General features: G+C 47.9%; 2 protein-coding genes across 2 annotated transcripts; one reads left to right on the plus strand and one right to left on the minus strand.

The window, feature by feature from the left end:
• Nucleotides 1-30: 30 nt before the first annotated feature.
• Nucleotides 31-10,699, plus strand: LOC8043616 (tRNA modification GTPase GTPBP3, mitochondrial). Its single transcript, XM_029974528.4, has 8 exons — nt 31-545; nt 1,683-1,818; nt 3,230-3,383; nt 3,776-3,848; nt 4,761-4,904; nt 7,210-7,375; nt 7,801-8,088; nt 8,199-10,699. Exons 1-8 carry the CDS (start codon nt 266-268, stop codon nt 8,428-8,430), a joined length of 1,473 nt encoding a protein of 490 aa, XP_029830388.2. The 5' UTR covers nt 31-265; the 3' UTR covers nt 8,431-10,699.
• Nucleotides 10,468-19,430, minus strand: LOC8043626 (TM2 domain-containing protein 3). Its single transcript, XM_029974527.4, has 6 exons — nt 19,298-19,430; nt 19,014-19,161; nt 18,183-18,354; nt 17,464-17,626; nt 16,192-16,267; nt 10,468-13,366 (listed from the first exon to the last, which is right to left on the minus strand). Exons 1-6 carry the CDS (start codon nt 19,404-19,406, stop codon nt 13,198-13,200), a joined length of 837 nt encoding a protein of 278 aa, XP_029830387.3. The 5' UTR covers nt 19,407-19,430; the 3' UTR covers nt 10,468-13,197.
• Between the last annotated feature and the right edge of the window lie 1,179 nt (nt 19,431-20,609).

Consider the following 20,609-nt stretch of genomic DNA (forward strand, 5'->3'; position numbering starts at 1 on the left):
GTGACGTCACAATAAAAAGCGCCAGACGTTGACTCGGGTCAACTCAAGTGACTACCGCATGCATGGTCGCTCTTCGTTGTCTTTACACTTTGATGCCACTAAAAAAAAGTCGCATAAATTGATTTTGTTTATTTTTATAATAAAAGTTGTTTTAATTTTTATATAGGAAGGTTGAGCTTCTAGAAAGAACTAATATAGCGGATTTTCGAAATTCCCATGTTTGAGCAGCAATCCAAAAGTCAAGATTAGCCGATGGAACGGAGGCATGTCGGCATGTTTCGCGGTTGTGAACCTTTTGAACGGTCTCATTCGCCAAAATGCCGCATTTTGCAGGAACAAATCTACCTCGACAATCTACGCGCTGTCATCGGGTGCCGTGAGGAGTGCCCTAGCTACAATAAGAGTCTCCGGTCCCAACACAGCGAGTGTGCTTCGCCGCATGGCACGAATAAAACGAGCTGCTCCACGAAAAGCCCTCCTTCGAAGACTGATCCACCCGAAGTCCGGGGTCCATTTGGACACTGCGATTGTCATTTGGTTTCCATGTATGCCACCGTTTCGCTGGTATTAGCGTTTAGCAATTAGTGTAGCGCAAGATCCGCTTATGGCCTCTGCGTGAATGTGCTGTTAATGCTTGCATAATACCATGCATAGGAAATGTCGAAATTATGCGCGATATCTCCGTAATGCATTTCGTAGACACGTGCTGTCTGGATAATGGTACTTCCCAGCGGATACTATCGTACTTTGCAGGGTCATAATGAACGACAGCATCAATACCTTTATAAGTGGAGTTCTTGCCCATAGTTAAGTGTAAGGAGATGTCTTTTCCGATGACAGTAAAGTCTAGTCAATTTTACAGCGTGAAATATGAAACACTCTGGGAGGGCAAGTAATACGGAAAGCCACTTTAGACCCGCCAAGCCCGGTCGGCGTACCCCATTAGACACCCTTTGTTTTCAACCTCGCAGTCGAGGTCGGGAAAGACCTAGGTCACCGCGCATTCTTTCCAGGTATTAATGCCATTCAATAAAAATTTGACAAAAAAAATTATTTTATGCAACTTTAGTTTACAATATTCACTGACAGGGCAGGAAGGACAGGGCGTCTCCTTTAGATGTCTTCAGCATGAGCTCGTCGCCCTCGGCTCTGGTTTGGCTATGCGTGCATACTTGCGAGTCACCAAAGTGTTAACGAAGGTAGGAAGCTTGTGCTGGAGGTGCGACAACTGAAAGACACCTCTGCCATTCTCACCCTGCCGGTGATCACAAAGAGTAATGACCATGCCAATGCACCTCGCTCGTAAAACCACCGAATGATGGTTACTCTGTTGTCCAAACCTGCCTACCAACACTCAGCATGATTCTAGATGGCAGCTGTTAAAAAATTCCTAACAAAAAAAATATTTTGTCTTGGGGGAAAATAATACATAGGAGGACACCTCCAGCTCTCCCATGTCTGCCCATAGGACTCGATAGAAAATTTGAGTTGACAATGTCAAACTAAGTGACCGACCGACTATTCAGATTTGCCGATTCGCTTCTGGCAACTTCGTGAAGCGGTAGAGGAAGTTGCAGCTTTATGAAGTCGTTAACATGGCTCCTGACCACGAGGTAAATTAATACGAGGCATTGAGCAAACTGCCCTTGTTCAGTTTAACATACTAGCCTCGTACCTTGCAGCACCACGGAGTTACACTGGCGAAGACTGCTGCGAGCTTCATGTGCATGGCGGTGCAGCCGTGGTTAATGGTGTCCTGAAGGCCCTTTCCGAAATGGAAGACCTGCGACAGGCGCAGCCAGGAGAGTTCACCCAGAGGCAAGTTTCGTATCTGTTGCATTTTTTTTTGTGCTGCGCGTCTGTGTAGGCGGCGTGGGGTTTGGTCAACCCCGACGGGCTTGTGGTGTCCCCGCTGTAGGGGATAGCCACTGCTGTACCACTGCAAGCCTGGGGTCTTCAAAGGGCATCCCGTAGTAGCAATACATGTTAAATTAAATACACAGACAGATCTGCCTCCACACCCCAGCAAAAAATTATTTTTTTTAAGCAATGGGCATTGGGGCCATTTTGACATTTGATTTTAGTGTTAAAGACTGGCGACCAGTTCGCACTTTCCACTTTTCCCTCGCTTTCTCCTCTCCCCCCTTCTACTCTGTCCACCGTTGCCTGTTCCCTCCTCCTTCATAGTAAGCAGTATCTTCTGCCTTGCAGGATCTTGAGTCCGCTCGTGGGCCTTTAAGCCAATATATCTGATATGGCAACTGCAGCGTGTCGCAAGAAGAAAAAAAATATTGGTGTTTTTTGTAGCGTGAGCTACACTGGCCGAGGTTGAGCAGTTTCGCGTGGCTGTCAAACAGCCATGCTGCGCAAGTGCGAGGAGCAGTGAACTCACACGGCGCACAGCTGGCGCGCCAAAGCCGCTGCCACTGCGCGCGCCTCGCCGGTCTGTGCATGCGCGAGGAGCAGTGACGTCACACAGCGCACAGCTGGCGCGCCAAAGCTGCCGCTGCCGCGCGCTCCGCCGCCGCCACGCCTGCCTCGCCGGTCTGTTCATTCCAGAGGAGTGACATCATAGCCGTGGCAGACGCACTGGCGCCGCCACGTGCCCAGCTGTGCGCCTCCTTTGCGCAGTAGCCAAGTCTGATGCTGCACTGGAACCGCTTGATAGCGCCTCTCATTTTGTGTGCATAAGCTCACGCTACGTATATTTTGGCATAACCAAGTTAAGCCTCCGCAATTTTTTCTTTTATTACCGAAATAAAACTATGCACCTCAGAACGCTCATTCTTCGTCCAAATGTAACGCTAGTAGTCCAAACCAGGTGCCAAACGGTCAGAACTAACCGTTACCTGATTCAAAAGTTCTTAATGATTTTCTGAAAATTTCAATAGAAAAATGATGTTCGTTCACGTTTACTGATACTATTAAGCTTCGTGTATTCAAAGGTTTCGTCAGCTGCCATTTCCTAACTGAAAATTTCAGAAATTCGCTCATATCTTATGAGCGAAACTTTGGCTTCTGGTTTGTTCCACTAGCGCTAAATTTGGACAGAGGACGAGCTTTCAGCGGTGCATAGTTTATATTTCCGGTAAAAAAGAACCCTGTAAATTTTTATTTGGGGTCACACCCTGTTGATGCCTAGAAAGATGCAGCGTGTTTGTCAGCCTAGAACAGCCGGCACGGTAGATCTGTCCTGGGCGGCTAGACGGTTGGTTTCGTTCAATCGCAGGGCTTTCCTCAACGGCAAGATGGACCTCGCGGAGGTTGAAGGTCTTGCCGACCTTCTGCAGGCCGAGACAGAAGCGCAGAGGATGCAAGCGCTGGCGCAGATGGAAGGGAACCTCAGCAAGCTGTACCGTGGCTGGATGGACAACCTAAAGAAGGTATAGCACTTTGAGAAGACATGTCACTCTTGCCATCAAAGTGACTGCAAATGCGTGTTTTGAGAAAGTGACCCTGGCGTCACGCCTCTGGGCTCCTCAGTGGAAGGTGTGATCCTGACATTCATGGTGTCCATTCCACCCAAGTCGTATTTTGCAATTCAGGAACACTTTTGGAACATTTTTGAATTCAGGCATTATGATGCACTTTCTGGCAAGCATGTCAAGTGCTGGCAATTGAGGTGACATCAGTTAATTTTCTCACATACGACATACAAGCCACTCTTTAGGCCTTTAAATGTTGGGAGTACTATGGTTTACATAAAAACAAAACTGTTTTTTTTTTTTTTTTTATACTTCAACATAACATGTCCAATATCACTCGTCCATTGCAGTGTCTCGCCAACATTGAAGCCTTCATTGACTTCAGCGAAGACCAGGGCATTGACGAAGCGATTCTGGGCTCCGGTTAGTAGAAGACTCATTTTTATATCAACTTTTTCTTTTTCTACATGCAGTTCTGCCAGCTTGTTGCAGGCCTTGTAGCAAACTTACAAAGAATTACCGATCAACAGCTATGAAAAGGATTTTACTTGTAGAAACATTCTACAATATAGCAACATTTAGCACAGTGTGGGGGTCTCTGGGCGAACGTGCTAAGACAAAGGAAGCCGATTTGCTTTTTTTCTTTATTAATCTGTAAGGATTACCCCTCACTTTCGAGCATTACAGTTGTGATTAATGCAAGATATGAACACAACTGAAACCTTCTAATCAACCCTCTGCAAAGCTTGACGCATGTTTTGTTGGGATTCGTTAGGTGGCACCCAAAGTAGGGTGTGCCATGCTTTGCTGTGTTCGCTTCCACAATGGCTCCAAGTGTAAAAATAAAAAAAAAATAAAAGAAATTGTACAGCCCATCTCTTTTACGTGAAGATGGAGGACCAGCAAAGCGGTTATCTTTACGACAACTGTAAGACATCTACACGATTTACGTATGATTGCAATGAAGACGCGTACACGACTTCGTTTGTCTTTTTTCCGATTGAGCCCAAGTCTCTTGTCAGCATTGCAGAAGCGAAAGGAAAGAAGGTTAGATTGGTGTGTGCTGCCCTCAGCCTTGTCACAGCGCACTCTTAGCTGAGATAAGTGGGTGACCGTATATGATAACAAGGGATCAGGACCCGACCATCTAATAGTGCCACGGGAGGCCGACTTACGCTGGTTGCCCCCTCTTTTTATTTATACTTGCCACGACCAATCGGAACGAAGGAGCATCATTTAAACGGAAAGATTTTGTTAACATCCATGGACACATTTTTTTCGAGATCCTAGCGCATAACAGCTTCCCTGTAAAAGCCAACTAGAATTACGTTTCAGCTGCAGCCCAGGCGGAAAGATTGGCGAAGGAAATCCAGGACCACCTTTCGGACGGGAGAAGGGGCGAGTGGCTGAGAAGCGGCGTGAAGGTCGCCATTGTTGGCAGGACCAACGTTGGAAAGAGCAGCCTCTTCAATGCCCTCTGTGAGCTGGGGCACTTGGGAATGGGGTTTTGTGTAAAGTACCCAGGAGTCTTTTCTTCACTCGCGCAAAAGCTTGTTGCGTCCGTCTCGGCATTGCGGAGTAAAGGCACTAAAAGAATGCAGTGGGTAAAGACGTCATCACCTATTCAGCCTCGCTTTTCAGCAGACAAAAGGATGACAAGGGAAAGACTATGCAGTCTCAGCTTTAAAAAAGTATGATGTAATCTCTCAGATACATAGTATGTTGTACCTTACAACCTTGTTTTGAGCTTGTTATGTGCCGATAGAGAGAAAGTATCCGTTCGATTTGATTATGCAAAGTTTTTATCATGGCACGGCTTTTACTTTGTAGGGGCTGAATGTTGACAAAACTTGGGTGTACCATGGATACAAAACACACATTATTTTTAAATAATATGAATTAGCTTCGACATATTTAAAAATTAATACAATTTCTTTTACCAACAAGAAATTAGTGATGCAAAACTATCGATAAATTGACTATCAATACTATCGATAGTTTTTCCAAAACTATCGGCAGTGTGTCAGAACTATCGATAGTGGACTATTTATAGTACTATCAAAAGTTGTTCAATAGTCGACTATCTATAGCTTTTCAATAGTCAACTATCTATAGTACTATCGATAGCTTTTCGATAGTCGACTATCGATAGTACTATCGATAGCTTTTCGATAGCCGACTATCGATAGTTCTTTTTACTTCCGATAGTCAGATTTCTCGCGACTATCGATATTATCGATAGTGCTATCGATAGTTTTGCACTACTATTGTCCAATACAACTCAACAAGGTAGGGCAAGAGTAAGACGAGCCGGGGAGGAGGAAGCAAATGGAATGCTAAAGAGAGAAGGAGGCTTCCCCATCTCTTCATCTCTTCTCCAGCGTTCCGTCTGCTTCCTCCTCCCCGGCCCATCTTATAGCCGTGCCACAAGGGCAACTTGAATGCTCTTTACAACGAATGACATTCATGTGATCGACGAATCGGCTCGCGATCTGTCGAGCATGGAATGCGCCACGTCCGGAGCGTCGCGCGCTGATTGGCCGATCGTTCAAATGTCATTCTTTGTAGACGACATTCGAGTTGCCCGTGTGGCACGGGTATTAGCCTCGCCCTACCTTCTTGAGTAGCGAGCACAGTTGCCTCACCGCTGCTCGCCTCTCCTTCTCCTCTTTTCGCCCAAACTCCCGTCTTCGTCACCACTGAAAGCTGAACCAAAGTTGGGTTGTTAAGTGCCTGGGCTAATTGATGTCCCATTTGAAAAAAATAAAGCGGTAAAAAGAGAAGAGGGAACGACGCAAACTACTAGTGTCGCAGAACTATCGGTAAGTTTACGATAGTCGACAATCGATAGTTTTCCGATATTCGACTAAAAATAGTTTTTTGATAGTCGACTATCAATAGTACTATCGATAGCTTTTCGAGAGTCGACTATCGATAGTTTTTCGATAGTCGACTACCGATAGTTTTTCGATAGTCAACTTTCAATACTTTTTCGATAGTCGACTACCGATAGTTTTTCTACAGTCGACTATCGATACTTTTTCGATAGTCGACTGTCGATAGTTTTTCGATAGTCCACTATCGATAGTCAGATTTCTGGTGACTATTGATACTATCGATAGCTTGCGCCACTACAAGAAATGCTTTACCTCTCTTTACAAGATACTGCATGCTCAGTAAAAAGGAAGCTACTGGCTCAAATCTGTTATAATACGAGATATACCGAAGAAAAATGGTGGCTGAGTGCACTTATGCAATGAAGCTCTGAGCATGCGGAGCAAAAGCCCATGCCGCAGAACCCAGAGATTCTGGGTTCAAACTACGCCCCTGCCCGTTTCGATCTGGATGAACATCGTATCGGTGGGAGTTTGTGTAATCACCACTGTGTGACGCACGGTAAACACCCCGGGCTAGCGGTGGTACTGTACTGGCTCAATTTGTCATCCACAGCGAAAAGACCAGACACCCACATTACAGCTGACTGGCTAAACAAACACGAATTTCGTGACTTGTAATATTTGCAAACTTTAGTGGGTGCAAATATTTCTAATGCCTGTAGAGGCAAATTCCAGCCTTTAGAACTCGCAAAATTTAATAACCGCGAATATAACCCCGCTGTCCAATTCGCGACAAATCAGGACTATGAAAATAAAGGGTTTTACAGTATACTGAAAGAAACTGCATCTCAGGATCGTTTCATGGTTCGAACCGTTCGCGCAGAAATCACCGGGGCCAGTGACGGAGACGCTTCATCAGTGGTGAGCTTTCCTCCATTTTTCCGTAGGTCGGAGGGATGCAGCGATCGTGTCTCCGATTGCGGGGACGACGCGCGACGTCGTCGAGAGTCCACTGGACATTGGAGGCTACCCCGCGGTGTTCTGCGACACGGCGGGCTTACGGACCAGCAAGGACCCCGTGGAGACGGAGGGCGTCCTTAGGGCACGGCGATGGTAGGGGCGCCTGTCAGACCGACGAGTAGACGACGCAGGTCTGCTTTGCAGGGGCTGTGCAACAATTTTTACGCTTTTGGTAAATACTGCTTAGAATTAATTGTCGAAGTTCAGAATCTACGAAACAAGCATTTTAGTTCCAGCATTCACCGTTCAACTTGCTGTCGGAACAAATGGCTGTGGGATCTGGGGCTCATTATATGCCAGCATCGTACCCGCAGGCTGGGGTTGGCAAAGCACGTGGTATATGCCGAGATCCAGCGTTCTGTCTGCTTCCTCCTCCCCGGCCTTCCTTTCCCTCGACCTACCTTCTTGAGTTGCAACAAACTATTGGTTCTTACGCTTTTCCTGCCAGAGTTCTTTCTTCGTACCCTCGGGACTTGGAACCGTGGCAAATAATTTGGTCGTGCCTTTGCGCTTTTCAGGGCGTCCGCCGCGGACCTGGCTCTAGTCGTGGCGGATTGCAGGGAGCTACTTTGTGCCGACGGGGCGGACAGTTCCGTGGAGGCTCATCTCGACCAATTGGGCGTGGAGCCGTGCCCGGGAGGCCTCCTGTTCGTCGTCAACAAGACGGACCTCCTCTCCCAAGAGGACAGAGCTCTGCTCCGGGAGCGACTTGCAGGCGGCGAGCACGACTGCGTCTTCACTTCCTGCGCGACGCACGAGGGGATAGCGGACTTGGTCGCGAGACTCGCCGCCAAGTTGGAGGCAATGTGAGTGCTGGCGTCTCGTGCTAGCGTTTCGCCGCGTCTTAGCCGCCAAATTCGCTTCAGCAGACGATCCGCTCCGGTCTTGAGACGGAGGAACCTCGAAAACCGCGCAGGTGCAGAAACCCCGCAGATGCCAGCCCGGCACTGACTCAGGAAAGGCATCGGCACCACCTCCGGCACTGCCTCGAGAGTCTCGGGCGGTTCGGCTCCCATGTGCATGGCGACGTCGTGGTGGCGGCCGAGCACCTACGTCTGGCCTTGGCGCACCTCGGCAGGATCACGGGCAAGGTGTTCTCGGAAGAAATCCTGGATGTCATCTTCAAGGACTTTTGCATCGGAAAATGAAGCGGCTTTCTAAGGAAGCCAGAGATGCGACTGCGTGTGCGGTCCGTCGCGGTTTAGGCAAAGCGGGACGAGCTGATCACACTAAGCCTTCCCCTCTTTGCACTTTAGCGGAGCAGTCGCGGGGCAAAAATCGGTCTTCACACATCGAACAAAGTCTGCAGCACTTGTACTGTTTATTTCGGTCTCCGGTCATGTCCAAGATAAGACTTGGACCAAATCTATTTTCACGATGTACGAAACAAAAGTGACTTATCTCAGTCAGTTCTTCGTGGTCGTTAGATAGATACAAACTGGGACGTTACTCCCCTACCGCATATTTATTTTAAAAAATTGAAAAATAAACCGCAGCACTGTGAAGACTGCAGAATGCTCGCAATGGTGTCCATCAGTGAGTGTGGTATGTTGATAATGATATTTATTTGCGCTTAATTAGAGATGCTGGTGACGGCAGAGATTGAAGGTCCATGCCAAAGGCCCGCAGCACCAGGTTTCGCTGTTGCCTTATGATACTTGAGGCCACACTCCAATGAGCCAGCCGCTAGGATCCTGTGGATGCTTCAGCATCGATAACTGGCAGAAGACATGCCGCGTGACTGTTGATAAGTACCACTTAACAGTGACCGTGTTGCTAGCAAAAATACTTCCCTGTGCCTGTTAACAAAGTTGACAAACCGCAGTCATACTAGCACCCTGGAGAGGCGACATTGTACTGAATGGTGCAATTATTTTTTGTGCATGGGGCTGGGGCAGTTAATAGATACATTCACTTTGTAACCGCCACCTCGTCAACTAGAGTAGTTAGTTGGCACAAGGCATCTTATTTTGTTGTGGAAGATGCACCGTAAGAGTTACTTTTCAAAAGTAATTAAGATAACAGCTACTTGCCTGAAAGGTAACAAATGTGCATGATTACAGTTACTACTCACAAAACGTAATCGAGTTGTACGTTCTAGTCAGTTTTCGAATGCCCAATACATCAAGGTGTGCTCTGGTTCGTGATCAAGAGTTAGTAGTTTTGTTTATAATTACCACTCACAGTACAGCTTGATGCGGTGACAACATATAGTGTTTACGTTGAGCCTAAATCAGTGCGACTACTGTACTTGTTAGGACTTAAATTGAAAGCTACTCCAGAAATGTGCCTACTTTACAGTTTAGATATGAAACAAGAGTTTGCTTTTTAAACGAAAAGAATGAACGGTTTCATCCTTCTCCCGTTTAATCTTTCCACGCAGGCATTTAACATGTTCCGAGTTAAAAAGAATGTTGCTGAGGATCTTTGGTGCAATTGATTTTTAAAAAAAACAGGGTAAGCCCAGGAGAACTTCTCTTCCTCCCTTTTCTGTTTCCTTTAAGTCCGACTTTAAATTAGTCCACAACGTTTGACCTAACATGTGAATTAGTCCACATCACCTTAAAGGGACACTCCAAAAGAACATGTATAAAGCTAAAAGTTTTCCTAGTCACACCTTCTTAGTAGAATAGTCTCGTGCTGCAATCCAAAGCTTATTTTCTCCCGATTTATTTAAAGTGGGTTCAATCCGTTTGATGCACGCCATGAACACCTTTCTGGCGTTAGTCACCTAGGCATGCCACTGGGCACTGGACGCACACACGGCATAGAATATTTCACGTAAGAGAGCAGCTGCGAATGTTCAAAATGCATTCCACAGCCCAGCTGATGAAGCTGGCAATGCGCAGAAGGCGACCGTTGCAATGGTCTACATAAGGTGGCCCCGCAACAACGTTCTGCATTCTGTCAAGTTGTCCTCATTATCGGAAGCTCCATTTGTGGGCCCTACACGGACTTGCTCTGCTGATGGCCAAGTTACAAGTCCCATGGCAATCCCCCAATTGAATCTTAATGGCAATAGAGCAACTGAAAGAGGTAAGGGGGATTAGGAACAGGAAATCCTAAACAACGAGTTCACACTCATTTTGAGGACGCGCTAGGCAGAAAGACCCCTTCCCAAGAGAAGGTCGTGACAACGTATCACTGCCAGGGCTGCACACTGAGGAAAAAAAAAAACAAAGACGTTGAGATGAGAAGACTTTATATCAAATTTTCGGAAATTGTGTCGAGCCTGTCGGAACCAAAATGCGCAAGATCTGGCAGGCTCGAGCCGACTCTCGGAGACGGAAACAAGTAGTCCGGACAAATCCAGTAACACCTGCCCCAGTGCACGAGGATCCGTGCAGACACGTCTTGTGCCGACCTCACACCTCCGTTGACTAGCTCCAAAAGAAGTTCTTATGTACAAGAAGAAAACAAACAAAAAAACCCAGCAATAATAGCATTAATGACCGGTTCACTCAAACGGTGTAATGCTAAATCAACACTAGGAATGGTGCCCGTGCAAAGCCAACTCGAATGAAACTTAGCATTGATGCAGCACCGTATTGGTAGTGCAGCGCAAAGTCGGCAACTCGGCGAGACGATTGCCGTTTCGGCGCCGACTAATAGCGCCGAAGTAGAACCGTCGCCGTGGTGTACGCGCAAACGGGCTTTAAGGGAAGCAGAAGTCGAAGATACGGTACATCCTACGTCAGATCTCGGAATAAATTACAAAAAAGAACCTCCAGACGCCCCGTCGACAGGTCGTGCTCCGGGCTCGCCAGAGTTGGGACGCCGGACGACAAGCGTCGTGAAGACAGACAGCACTTTAGACGACGGTGTAAGGTATACGTAGGTGTGAACATCGCGCGTGTCGCAGCTGCCAGATAAAAGCGTGGAACACATGAGCGGTAAAGGTAGGCGTCGCGCGGCACTTGCCGTGAGGTACACCACACTATGGGGATGCCAGTACCGGTTGCTACGATACCGCCGTGCGGTGCCCCTTTTCCTCGCTCGTGCCCCCCCCCGCTAAAGTCCTCTCCTTGTTTCGGTTGCAAGCGGTGGCACCGGACGACTCTTCAATAAGCGGCTGATGGCGGCTCGTTGCGGCCCCGGCTTCCCGCACTTGTTCACGGGAGACGCGCTCGTTTTATGGCTGTGCTGCGTCACGTAAAACTTGGCACAAGCGGTACGCTTGGACGCAGCTTCGTTCTTGACCCTAGTTTTCGGCTTCCACGGTGGCAAGAACAGTCTTACGAGCGCATTGAAGCGGACGGATCTCCGGCGCGCCGTTTGAAACGGCATCCGTCGAGGTCGAAGCAGACGCGCCGAGCGGAAAATGCTTGTGCACGAAAGCCACAACGACGAGACACTTTTTTGCTTTTGTTTGTTTCTTTTTCTCCCCCAGCTCCGCCATCCGGAGACATTGTCGGCACGGGCTACTTTGGCACGTGCCGACGGAACTTTATCCGGTCGATTGCGTCGCGGCGTCCATTGTGCCATGCGTCCGGACCCACGTATATCTTATGCCAGGCACCACGTCAGAACGGCACACGGCAAAACAGCAAAGCGACAGAAGAGCACGTGCCAAAGCGTGCACAACAAAAAAAAAGAACAGCACGCACGTAAATGCACGCTGTTTTTTTTTTTTGCTGTTTGACATTATGAGGAACACGCACCTAATTATTAAGTACTTCGGCAGAACATGTGTTTTGCAGTTACATTTTATTATTTACCCTTTTGCGAGTTTATTAATTACCTGCATTGCTATATTTTACTGCCTACTCGTAGCTTTTCGTGCATGTTCGGCAAAATGAAACCTTCGAACCTTAAGTCAATGAAGCTAAATTTCTTGCTGTCATTTTAACTACTGATTGATTGTTGATTTGCTAGCGTTTTCTATCCATACAAATGCGGCGCCCTATGTACCCAAAGGAGAAGAGGAGTGACGGCCAAACAGAGTGCACCTTATCAGGTTCAAAGCCGTATGCGAGAATCTCGCAAAGACTAAGCAACCTCCTGTCCCAGTATGACACGCAGCTCCTCATCGACACTCTTGTGGGCTGTCGCTATTTTTACTGCATGTAAGCTATGTGTAAAACCATAATGTATGTAAAATGCAGTCTAATCTCATTAATTCGAATTTAAGGGGGACCAAACATTCGTTTGAATAAAGCAAAGTTTAAACTGCCGCGAGTTAGAATGGAACCTGCATGTTAGTTTGAATTAAGAGAGTTTGAATTAACAAGATGCCACTGTGGACCATTTGTTTATCAGCTCCATTAAACTCGTTAATTGTGATCTTTATTCTTCCTTTGGGTAAATAGGGTGCCACATTTGTATCGATATAAAACGTTAACGGATTAACAATCAATCAGTCATTAAAAAGACGGCAAGAAACTTACCTTCAACGACTTGCGGTGGGAAGGTTTTATATTTTTCAACATGCACGACAAGCTATAAGTAGGTAATAGAATATAACGACAGGGGTAATAATATATTAAAGCCATATAACTGTAGATAATGAAATGTAACAGCAGCACACGTGTTCTGCTGAACACATTACCAGCGCATACTTCATTTAAGTGCGTGCTGCTAATAATGTGTTCTCCAGTCAAAAAACAATGTGCACTTACGTGCGTGCTGTTTTGTTGATGTGCAGTTTTGTCGCGTGGTGTTTTGGCACGTGCTCCTTCGTTGCTCTGCTGTTTCGACGCCGTGCTGTTTTGTCGCGTGCCGTTTCGACGCTTGCCGTTTCTGATGCTGTGCTGTTTTGACCGTGCTGTTATGTCGTGTGCTGTTCTGTCGCGTTCCCCTTACGCCGGGGCACAGAACCCCCGCACTCCTTCCCACGGCACCCGTGGATCCGCGATACCGGACGGGCGGATCTTCGGCCGACACTTCGTACGAGGTCACGCAGCGAGGACAAGAGGTCAGGAGATGTAGAGTGATCCGTCGGCGGGCCCGAGGTACCCCGCGGCCACGAGCACGACGTCCACGAGAGTCCACACGCCGAGACCGCCAAAGGAGAAGAGCTTTCCGATGCCTTCTTGCCACATGCCCAGGTAGAAGCGGTCGGCTCCGAAGCCGCCCAGCACGATGCTGCAACGCGGCGCAATTGCGGCAGTCAATACCAATACCGTCTATACTCGCTTCCAAATCAACGACGGAAATAAAAAAAGACTCGCTCCTCGCGGAGCATTACTAATTTCTCTGTTCATGCAGAGAACTAAGATATATGTATGTGCATTTTAGATTAGACGTAAAGTTATCCTGCCAAGACATAACGTTTCAAACGCCTTGCTTCTTCCTCCGACGACCAAAACTTTTAAGAACTACTTTACGCGGCGTACGAACAATGCGGAAAACTTGCTTCATTCTCGAAGTGGCAACAAGTATTTAGAAGACGAGACCCGCGCATTACATTATCTCTAGTGGATCATTGAATGGCCCAAGCGGAAAACGCGCTGAAGCTCACCGAGAGCCACCACGAACCGGCAGACGCGTCCGTCTCGGCGCCACGCATGCTAACGTCGTACTCGTTGCAACGTTAGCGTGCGGCGGCGAGGACCCGAAACACACTTGTTCGCTCGGGAGAAGTAGGGTTCAGCATCTCGCCTCAGCGGGGCGCCAGTCACGTGGCTCTCCTCTCATCCGTTGTCTGCCGCTCCACCTTTTTAATTTCGGCGGCCGCTTCTCGTGGCAATCTGCCAGGCCTTGTCAGTATAGAGGAGGCAATCGAAGTAGACTCGCTTGCGGGTGAAAAGCGCCAGTCAGTATGGGCCTGGTGCTTCGGACGAAGTGTGTTGACATTAAATCCACGTATTGCTCGGAATTTCGTCTTTGAGTACTTGGTGTTGGCGGGTAACCGAAACCGGGGTCATTGTTTGCTTTTTAAGAGACGCTACTTTGTCACACGACTATACTCGTTGCTACATACAAAAAAAGGAAGTGCTGGGCATTATTCGTGCGCTGCGCGAAGTAGTTTTTACAAGATTTGCTTGTCGAAAGAAAAAACTATGCTTTTGGAGTTTGAAATGTGTATGTCTCAATAAAATAACATAAAGCTAATCCAAGATGCACCTACGTATCTCTTAATCACGGTGTAAGATAATACTCTTCGGGTGAGGACAGCACGCTCCTCGCGCAGTGCAGATAAAGTTCGCTTTTCACTCTCTCTCTCTTTCTCTCTCTAACTATGGTTTCAAGCGGCGCCGGCAGATGATTCGTCGACCCGTGGGCACGGCAAAGACGGCTCGTGCCGCCTCATGCTCCGCACGCGCAGAGCTCCAGCAAGGTTGTCGCTCGTGCAGAAAGACCACGGTGTACCGGGGTGTCATGGCAACGAGATGATTTTTTTTCACTCTCAAACCATTTCGCCGTTTGGCCGCCGGCGATACTGTCAGCCGCGGGCACGGTGGCCGCGGAATAATGCAGCCTTTCGGATGCCCGTCGAACGAACACTATCCGATTCCTCGCGCCGCACTTTCAGCCCCGCCGTGTCCTCACCTAAAGAGTGTATCTTACACCGTGCTCTTAATTCAAAGGATAAAAAGGGGAATTAGTAAAGTTCCGCAAGGACCTGGTCTTTCGTTACTAAAGTAAAGGTTCTGAGTAAAAAAAAGAAAAAAAGGTAACTCCGTGAAATTTGTTTTTCAGCCAAAAAAGATTAGGAGGAGGGAGAGGGAGTTCATCATTGTACGACCTCATGACACACTTATCGAGTTGTCAGCTAATCTTTGGGACAACCTGTCGTTATGATGGGAAATGGTCTAGCAAATCAACTTGGCCTTTTTGGGTACAGTGCTCCAGACTGCCTCGGAGAAATTTGCATACTCTTTGTGATTGGTGCGTTTTTTGTGTGTCAGGTTCATTGCCTTTTAACAATAGCACTTAAGAAAAAAAAAAAACACTTGAACATTATATTTTACGTTAAAATAGGTTACAAGGTGTGATCAAAAAGTCCCGTGATTGATTCAGTAGCATAAAAAAAAAGGGCAGCACAGCGACGCGCGCGCAGCAGTCGAAAGAAGGAACCTTCGTGCCTCGTTATCCCAAAAGGCGGCGCTCTGTGAACATTTGGAACTGCGCTACACGAGCTTGTTTGACCACATGCACTAGCATAATGGCCATCTCTCCATAGACTGCAAACCAAAGCGAGAGCGAACATCAATGCTGCGTCAAACTCTGCGATTCTAAAACGGAGACCTCTGAAGCGATTTAGAAGGCTTATGGTGAAAAATCAGTGAGGTGTGCGAGGTGTTCTGAGTGGCACTTGCGCCTCAAGAATGGCAGAACGTCCCTGAAGTCAAGGAGAGGTTTGATAAGGTGGCCTTACCGCTCTTCGTGTTCCAGCAATGTTCTGCCGTTCCTGAAACGCCCGTGCCACTTAAAACACTTTGCGAAATTCAATGCTTTTTGACACAAGCCTGGCAAATCATTTTAAAGGTCTCTGTTTCATATTTGCCGAGTTTGCCGTAGAATTGTTGTTTGCTCTCGCTCTGGTTTGCAGTCTACGGTAAATCGCCATTGCGATCGTGCACGCGATTACAGAAACTCGCGTAGCGCAGCTCAAAATGTTCATAAAGAAACGCCCTTCAGCATAACGACACACGAAGGTCCTTCTGTCGACTGCTGCGCGCCCATCACTGTGCTGCCTTCTTTTTACGATACAAAATCAGTCTTGGAACTTTTTGATCACACCCCGCATGTGAATAAATAATGTTCCGAGCTGAAAGGTGCACACCACGCTCTACCTGTTCCCTTTGCTTATACTTGCTCACCTGATCTGCTACACCTATGCGAAATTAGACAAAAGTCATGACACCGCAAAGCGAGAGAGCTATGTCACCTCAAAGTTACCATTTTTTGCAACGACGCAAAACATACGAGCCAGTGGCCTATTGAGTGAAGAGTGGCAAGATCACCTGAGCAGAAGTGCTGTCCACCAGCTATAGCCCCGGGTCCAATTGCACAAGTTGTTCTTGAGAAACGTCCTCCTTCCTAAACGAAACAAAACAACAAGACATCGGTGGTCGACAGCTTCTCTGAAGTCCAATAAAGGCAACATCATGCAGAGCTCAAGAGTACAGTTGAACTTGTTCGTAGTGAGGGCTAACAAATATGGACGCCTCTGTTTCCCACGCTGACACCTCAATGCTCACTGATGCCGCTTTGGACACTTGCGGCCACTTTCTCAATGCTCGTTCTTTGTTTTGTTTCTGTTTCAAGTTTGCCAATAGACCCTTTGCAAAAATCCCAAAAGCCCGCGTGCGCCGCGCGACAAATAATGGGAGTCCTTGGTACGCCCCTCCTCCCGCTACCACGTGACCACGTGGCATATGCGAGCAGGTGCAGGTTACCACGGCAACGACTTTTGAGCAGCCGAGTTGAGCGAGTGACGAGCCAACGGCGGCTGCCCTTTCTCATCTCTCTCCTTTGTTCCGGCTCCGTCGTCTGCTGCATCAACGCTTTGTCAAACCTGGCGGAAACCTGCCACGGTTGCGGTGCAAACTAAATGGATTCAGTGACATTTCAATATGTAAAGGTAAGTTACGACGAATAACGTACTGAAATAAGTTCAAAATAGGTTCACCTGTCGCGATGCCTTTACGCTGCCAGATACGGTACGCTGCCAACAACGTACGACGCGGCGGGAGGCGGATGGCTGCAACGGCTGCTAGCGGTAGCTGCCGGGACGCGCGCGCAGTCGCGGAGGGGCAACGAGAAAGCACATGATATGTACCAAGGGTTCCCAAAATTCCCTGCCGTCGTGGCGCTGTACGTTTTGCAAAGGGTCTATTAAACCTTTAGTTTCACTTTTATGTTTGTCGAGCCTTTTCCATCCGCAACAATAGTAAAGAAATCAAGGTCAAGATCACAAGTAACTGAGTTCCTAGAAATTCAATTTGAGAACCCCACGGTGCCCGTCTCTCTCTTTTGTGACAGCCAAGGAACCCACCCTGTCCTGGCATCGCTGCAATAAGTAGTAGAGAAAAATAGAAATCTTGTAAACAATAATGCACCTATAAGGAGAGTTATGCAACACTGGACGATTTTCTCAAAAAAATAGAGCTAGAGAAACACTTTACTAAGAATGGGGACAATTGAGGAAGTTTGGGAGGTGTGGGAGGCAACTCTGGGGAACCACGGGGTTCTTAAGAACCCGGTTTGAGAATGTAGTTTGCGGAAGAGCTCACCGAGGCAGAGGACGTTTGGGCGGACCGTGCACTGCGCAATGTAGCGCTGTCGCGGTGCGCTGTTCACCTGGCAGGTGCTGTTGTGCTCGCAAACGTGGTCGCTGCTCGGCGTCTGGTAGCAGTAGCGGCACACCATCTTGCGTTCAAACATCGGGGACTTGTTCTGTAAAGATGTGCGGACGAACGCACAGTGGTGACTTGCTACACGCTGCTTCCTTGGAAGAAAAGTGAACAGCAAAAGCGACAGACTCGAGATCAATGTTTAAGAAGCCCCCTCCTCTAACACAAACTTAAGGCCAGCGTATCGGCTGAGAACAGCGAACTGCGCTTCTCTTGCTGCAAGAACAAACTACACATTGCCAAAAGCTTGTTCCATTCGTTCGGATAAGACATCAAAGTTCCAGGTATCGGCGTTACCCGATTAAGAAATTAGAAACAATTTCTACCAATTTTTTACGAGGAAACAACAAAAAGTGCAGCCCATCTGAACATGGATATGATTGACGTCTGTTGCCGAAAGAGATTTCCTGAATAAAAAGTAAGTGCACACGACGAGCTGGAATAAATTGCACTTAATTACTAAAAACCCCGAAGGTAAAACAAGGGACAGGACAAACACTGAGTCTCAAAAGAGGCTTAGCATTTGGCTTTTTTTTACTCTTAGTATCGGGGATTTCCCGTCGTTTCAGAATGTTGAGTTCACGAGCGGCCAGACTCACGGCGCACTTGACTCCCGCTCGAGGTTCGCACAGGACTGTGACCTCCTCTCCGTAGACGCATGAGTAGTTGAACTGGCACGCCAGGCACTCAGCACTCAGCTGCTGGCAGGGGAAACCGTCGAGGCATCCGTCCGAAGTGCCGTCGCGCAGCAGCGGCCGTGCCAGCAGCTCTCTTGCAATTAAGCAGTCGGCGAGGAAGCAAGTTGAGAACAACACTTTCTACTGTAAAGGCTGGCTCACAGATCTGCGTTCCAACGTGATCGAGTGCACTGCGTTTCCTTCGCGAGAAAGCACTGGCGCCATCTACCGGGTGCATGTGGAACTCTTCCCATCTGCTTATTTATTTTTTTTTTTTTTATTTTTTTTTTTACGCAGCATTTTTTTATTGCTGACACGAATTAATTCTGACCATGTTATAAGCGACTATTTCTCACGCATAGTGCATAGATTTGATCTCGGAAATATTGCAAAACCTTCAGTGCGGTTATGCACAGGTAGGACGAGTTATCTACGTGGTGGCTGCGTGTTCTTTCGTAATAAGGAAGCGCACCACACTCAAGCGGAAGTCTTCTGCCCTGCTTTTGATTGTGCTCAACAATCCGCCCCTGAGCGCCACTGCTTTGCTAAGTACCTTGCCTCGTGCCAAGTTGTGTGTTTCACGGCATGAGAGGTAGATATGCTCACAAAAAGACAGCGCTCTGGCCCATACCCAACGCACCTCGACGCGTTAAACATCCAAGAGGAGCGCTTTTATTTTCCTTTGTTTCGTGGGTCACAAGTTGGCCTTATCGAATTCACGAACTGTCAGCGGCACGCGGGTGGGTTACTTACTGCGCTGTTTCTCCAAAGTTGAACACAAACTCCGACTTGCTCCGGGGCTGTCTGGAAAGCACAGTATCGTTTGGGTAGAGCGGGTGATGCAAAGCGGCACTTGACGAATGCTGCAGAGCGTGGGCGGCATCAGCCGATAGGTCCGGATCTGTAAGCCCGGACAAGTGGAAACGACGACACATTAGAAATCACACCGACGTCCCAGCGTAGCCACCGTGTCAACCGCTTAGCGCGAGCTCGAAGTATGCTAAGGTGGTGGATAGATGATGAGGGCGGGTACCGACCTTCTAGAAGGCAGTTAGCATGGGCACAGAATACAACGAGAAACAGCGTTAAAAATTTAGGGAGCCGGAGATCACGGTGCAACAACCGCAAAACGACGACAGCCACCATATTTGTTAGCACAATGTGGCCAAGCCGGCCAAGCCACGACCAAGCCTAAGGTGAAGACGGCGAAAATTGGCTGAAGGAAAAAACAAAAGGCATCGTTATTTGTAAAAGATAAAAAAGTTGTTAAATGCATACAAAACAATGTATAGGGCAGGGTGTAAGATAGACAGGTGGGGAAATGAGAGCCAAATGAGCGACCGGATTGTCTCCCCCTCGGTTTTCTCTTTTTCTGTGGCGTCATCTATGTAAAGCACCGCGAACTCTCACTCCGGGTGGGCGACCGGTGGCGACCGGCTACACTGACGGAGATGGTTTCTCGTGGATTTTCAATGGAGGACTGTTGTGCTCTCGTTTTATTTTCCGTACTTTCCCATAAAGTTCCATGCAAATTCGATTCCAATTTTTTTCCTCTCGCCTTAACGCCATCTGTCGCAAATCGGGGGTACCCGCAAGCAGACGAGCACACAATCCGGTCACGGCGCGGCTTTCCCCACCTGTCTACCCACTTGTCTACCGATACCATGGAGAATATAGAGCACTATATAGCTCCTTCGGAGCAGAGTAGCGCAATCTAGAACGCCGCCTCTCGGCGACTAGCGGCGAACGCCCGGAGGTTCCAACTGCGGTCAGAAATGCATGGAGAACGTGAGAAAATCGTTGTTTCTCCAGTATTGTGGGAATATACGGAATGGCAATCGTTTTTGACATAATAATGGAACATTTTAGAATAATTTGCGCTAAGTTTTGTGACCCGCAAGAACCTGACTTTTTTTAAAAAAATTGCTTGAGCGGCATCATGCAGCAGACGACACGGCGACGTCACACCATTCACGTGACCCGCTCCGGCCAACCCGAAAAGCCCATCTCCGCTGCGAGCAAAAATCGTCTGCTTCAAACGCCATTGCCTTGAAAATTGCCTTCTCAAAATTTGCAAACGCATCCGATATTATTAAAACTTTGACAAAGTGTTTAGTGCTTTACTAACTTCACGACAGACTAGTTTTGAAAAGTGTGAACTCGCCGTTCATTTTTTAATCAGCCGTGTTGTATCGATCTCCATGTATTCTCCCATAGGGCGGGCCGCCTCTTGGAACCCTGAGTACCACGTGACTCGCGCCGAGCCGCTCTGTCGGCCATCTTGTCGGCAAAACACGAGGTTCAAAGGATTGCGCTACTCTGCTCCGTAGGAGCTATATAGTGCTCTAG

The sequence above is a fragment of the Ixodes scapularis genome, unplaced genomic scaffold (genome assembly GCF_016920785.2).
Source record: "Ixodes scapularis isolate PalLabHiFi unplaced genomic scaffold, ASM1692078v2 PGA_scaffold11__112_contigs__length_91849675, whole genome shotgun sequence".
Classification (NCBI taxonomy): domain Eukaryota; kingdom Metazoa; phylum Arthropoda; class Arachnida; order Ixodida; family Ixodidae; genus Ixodes; species Ixodes scapularis.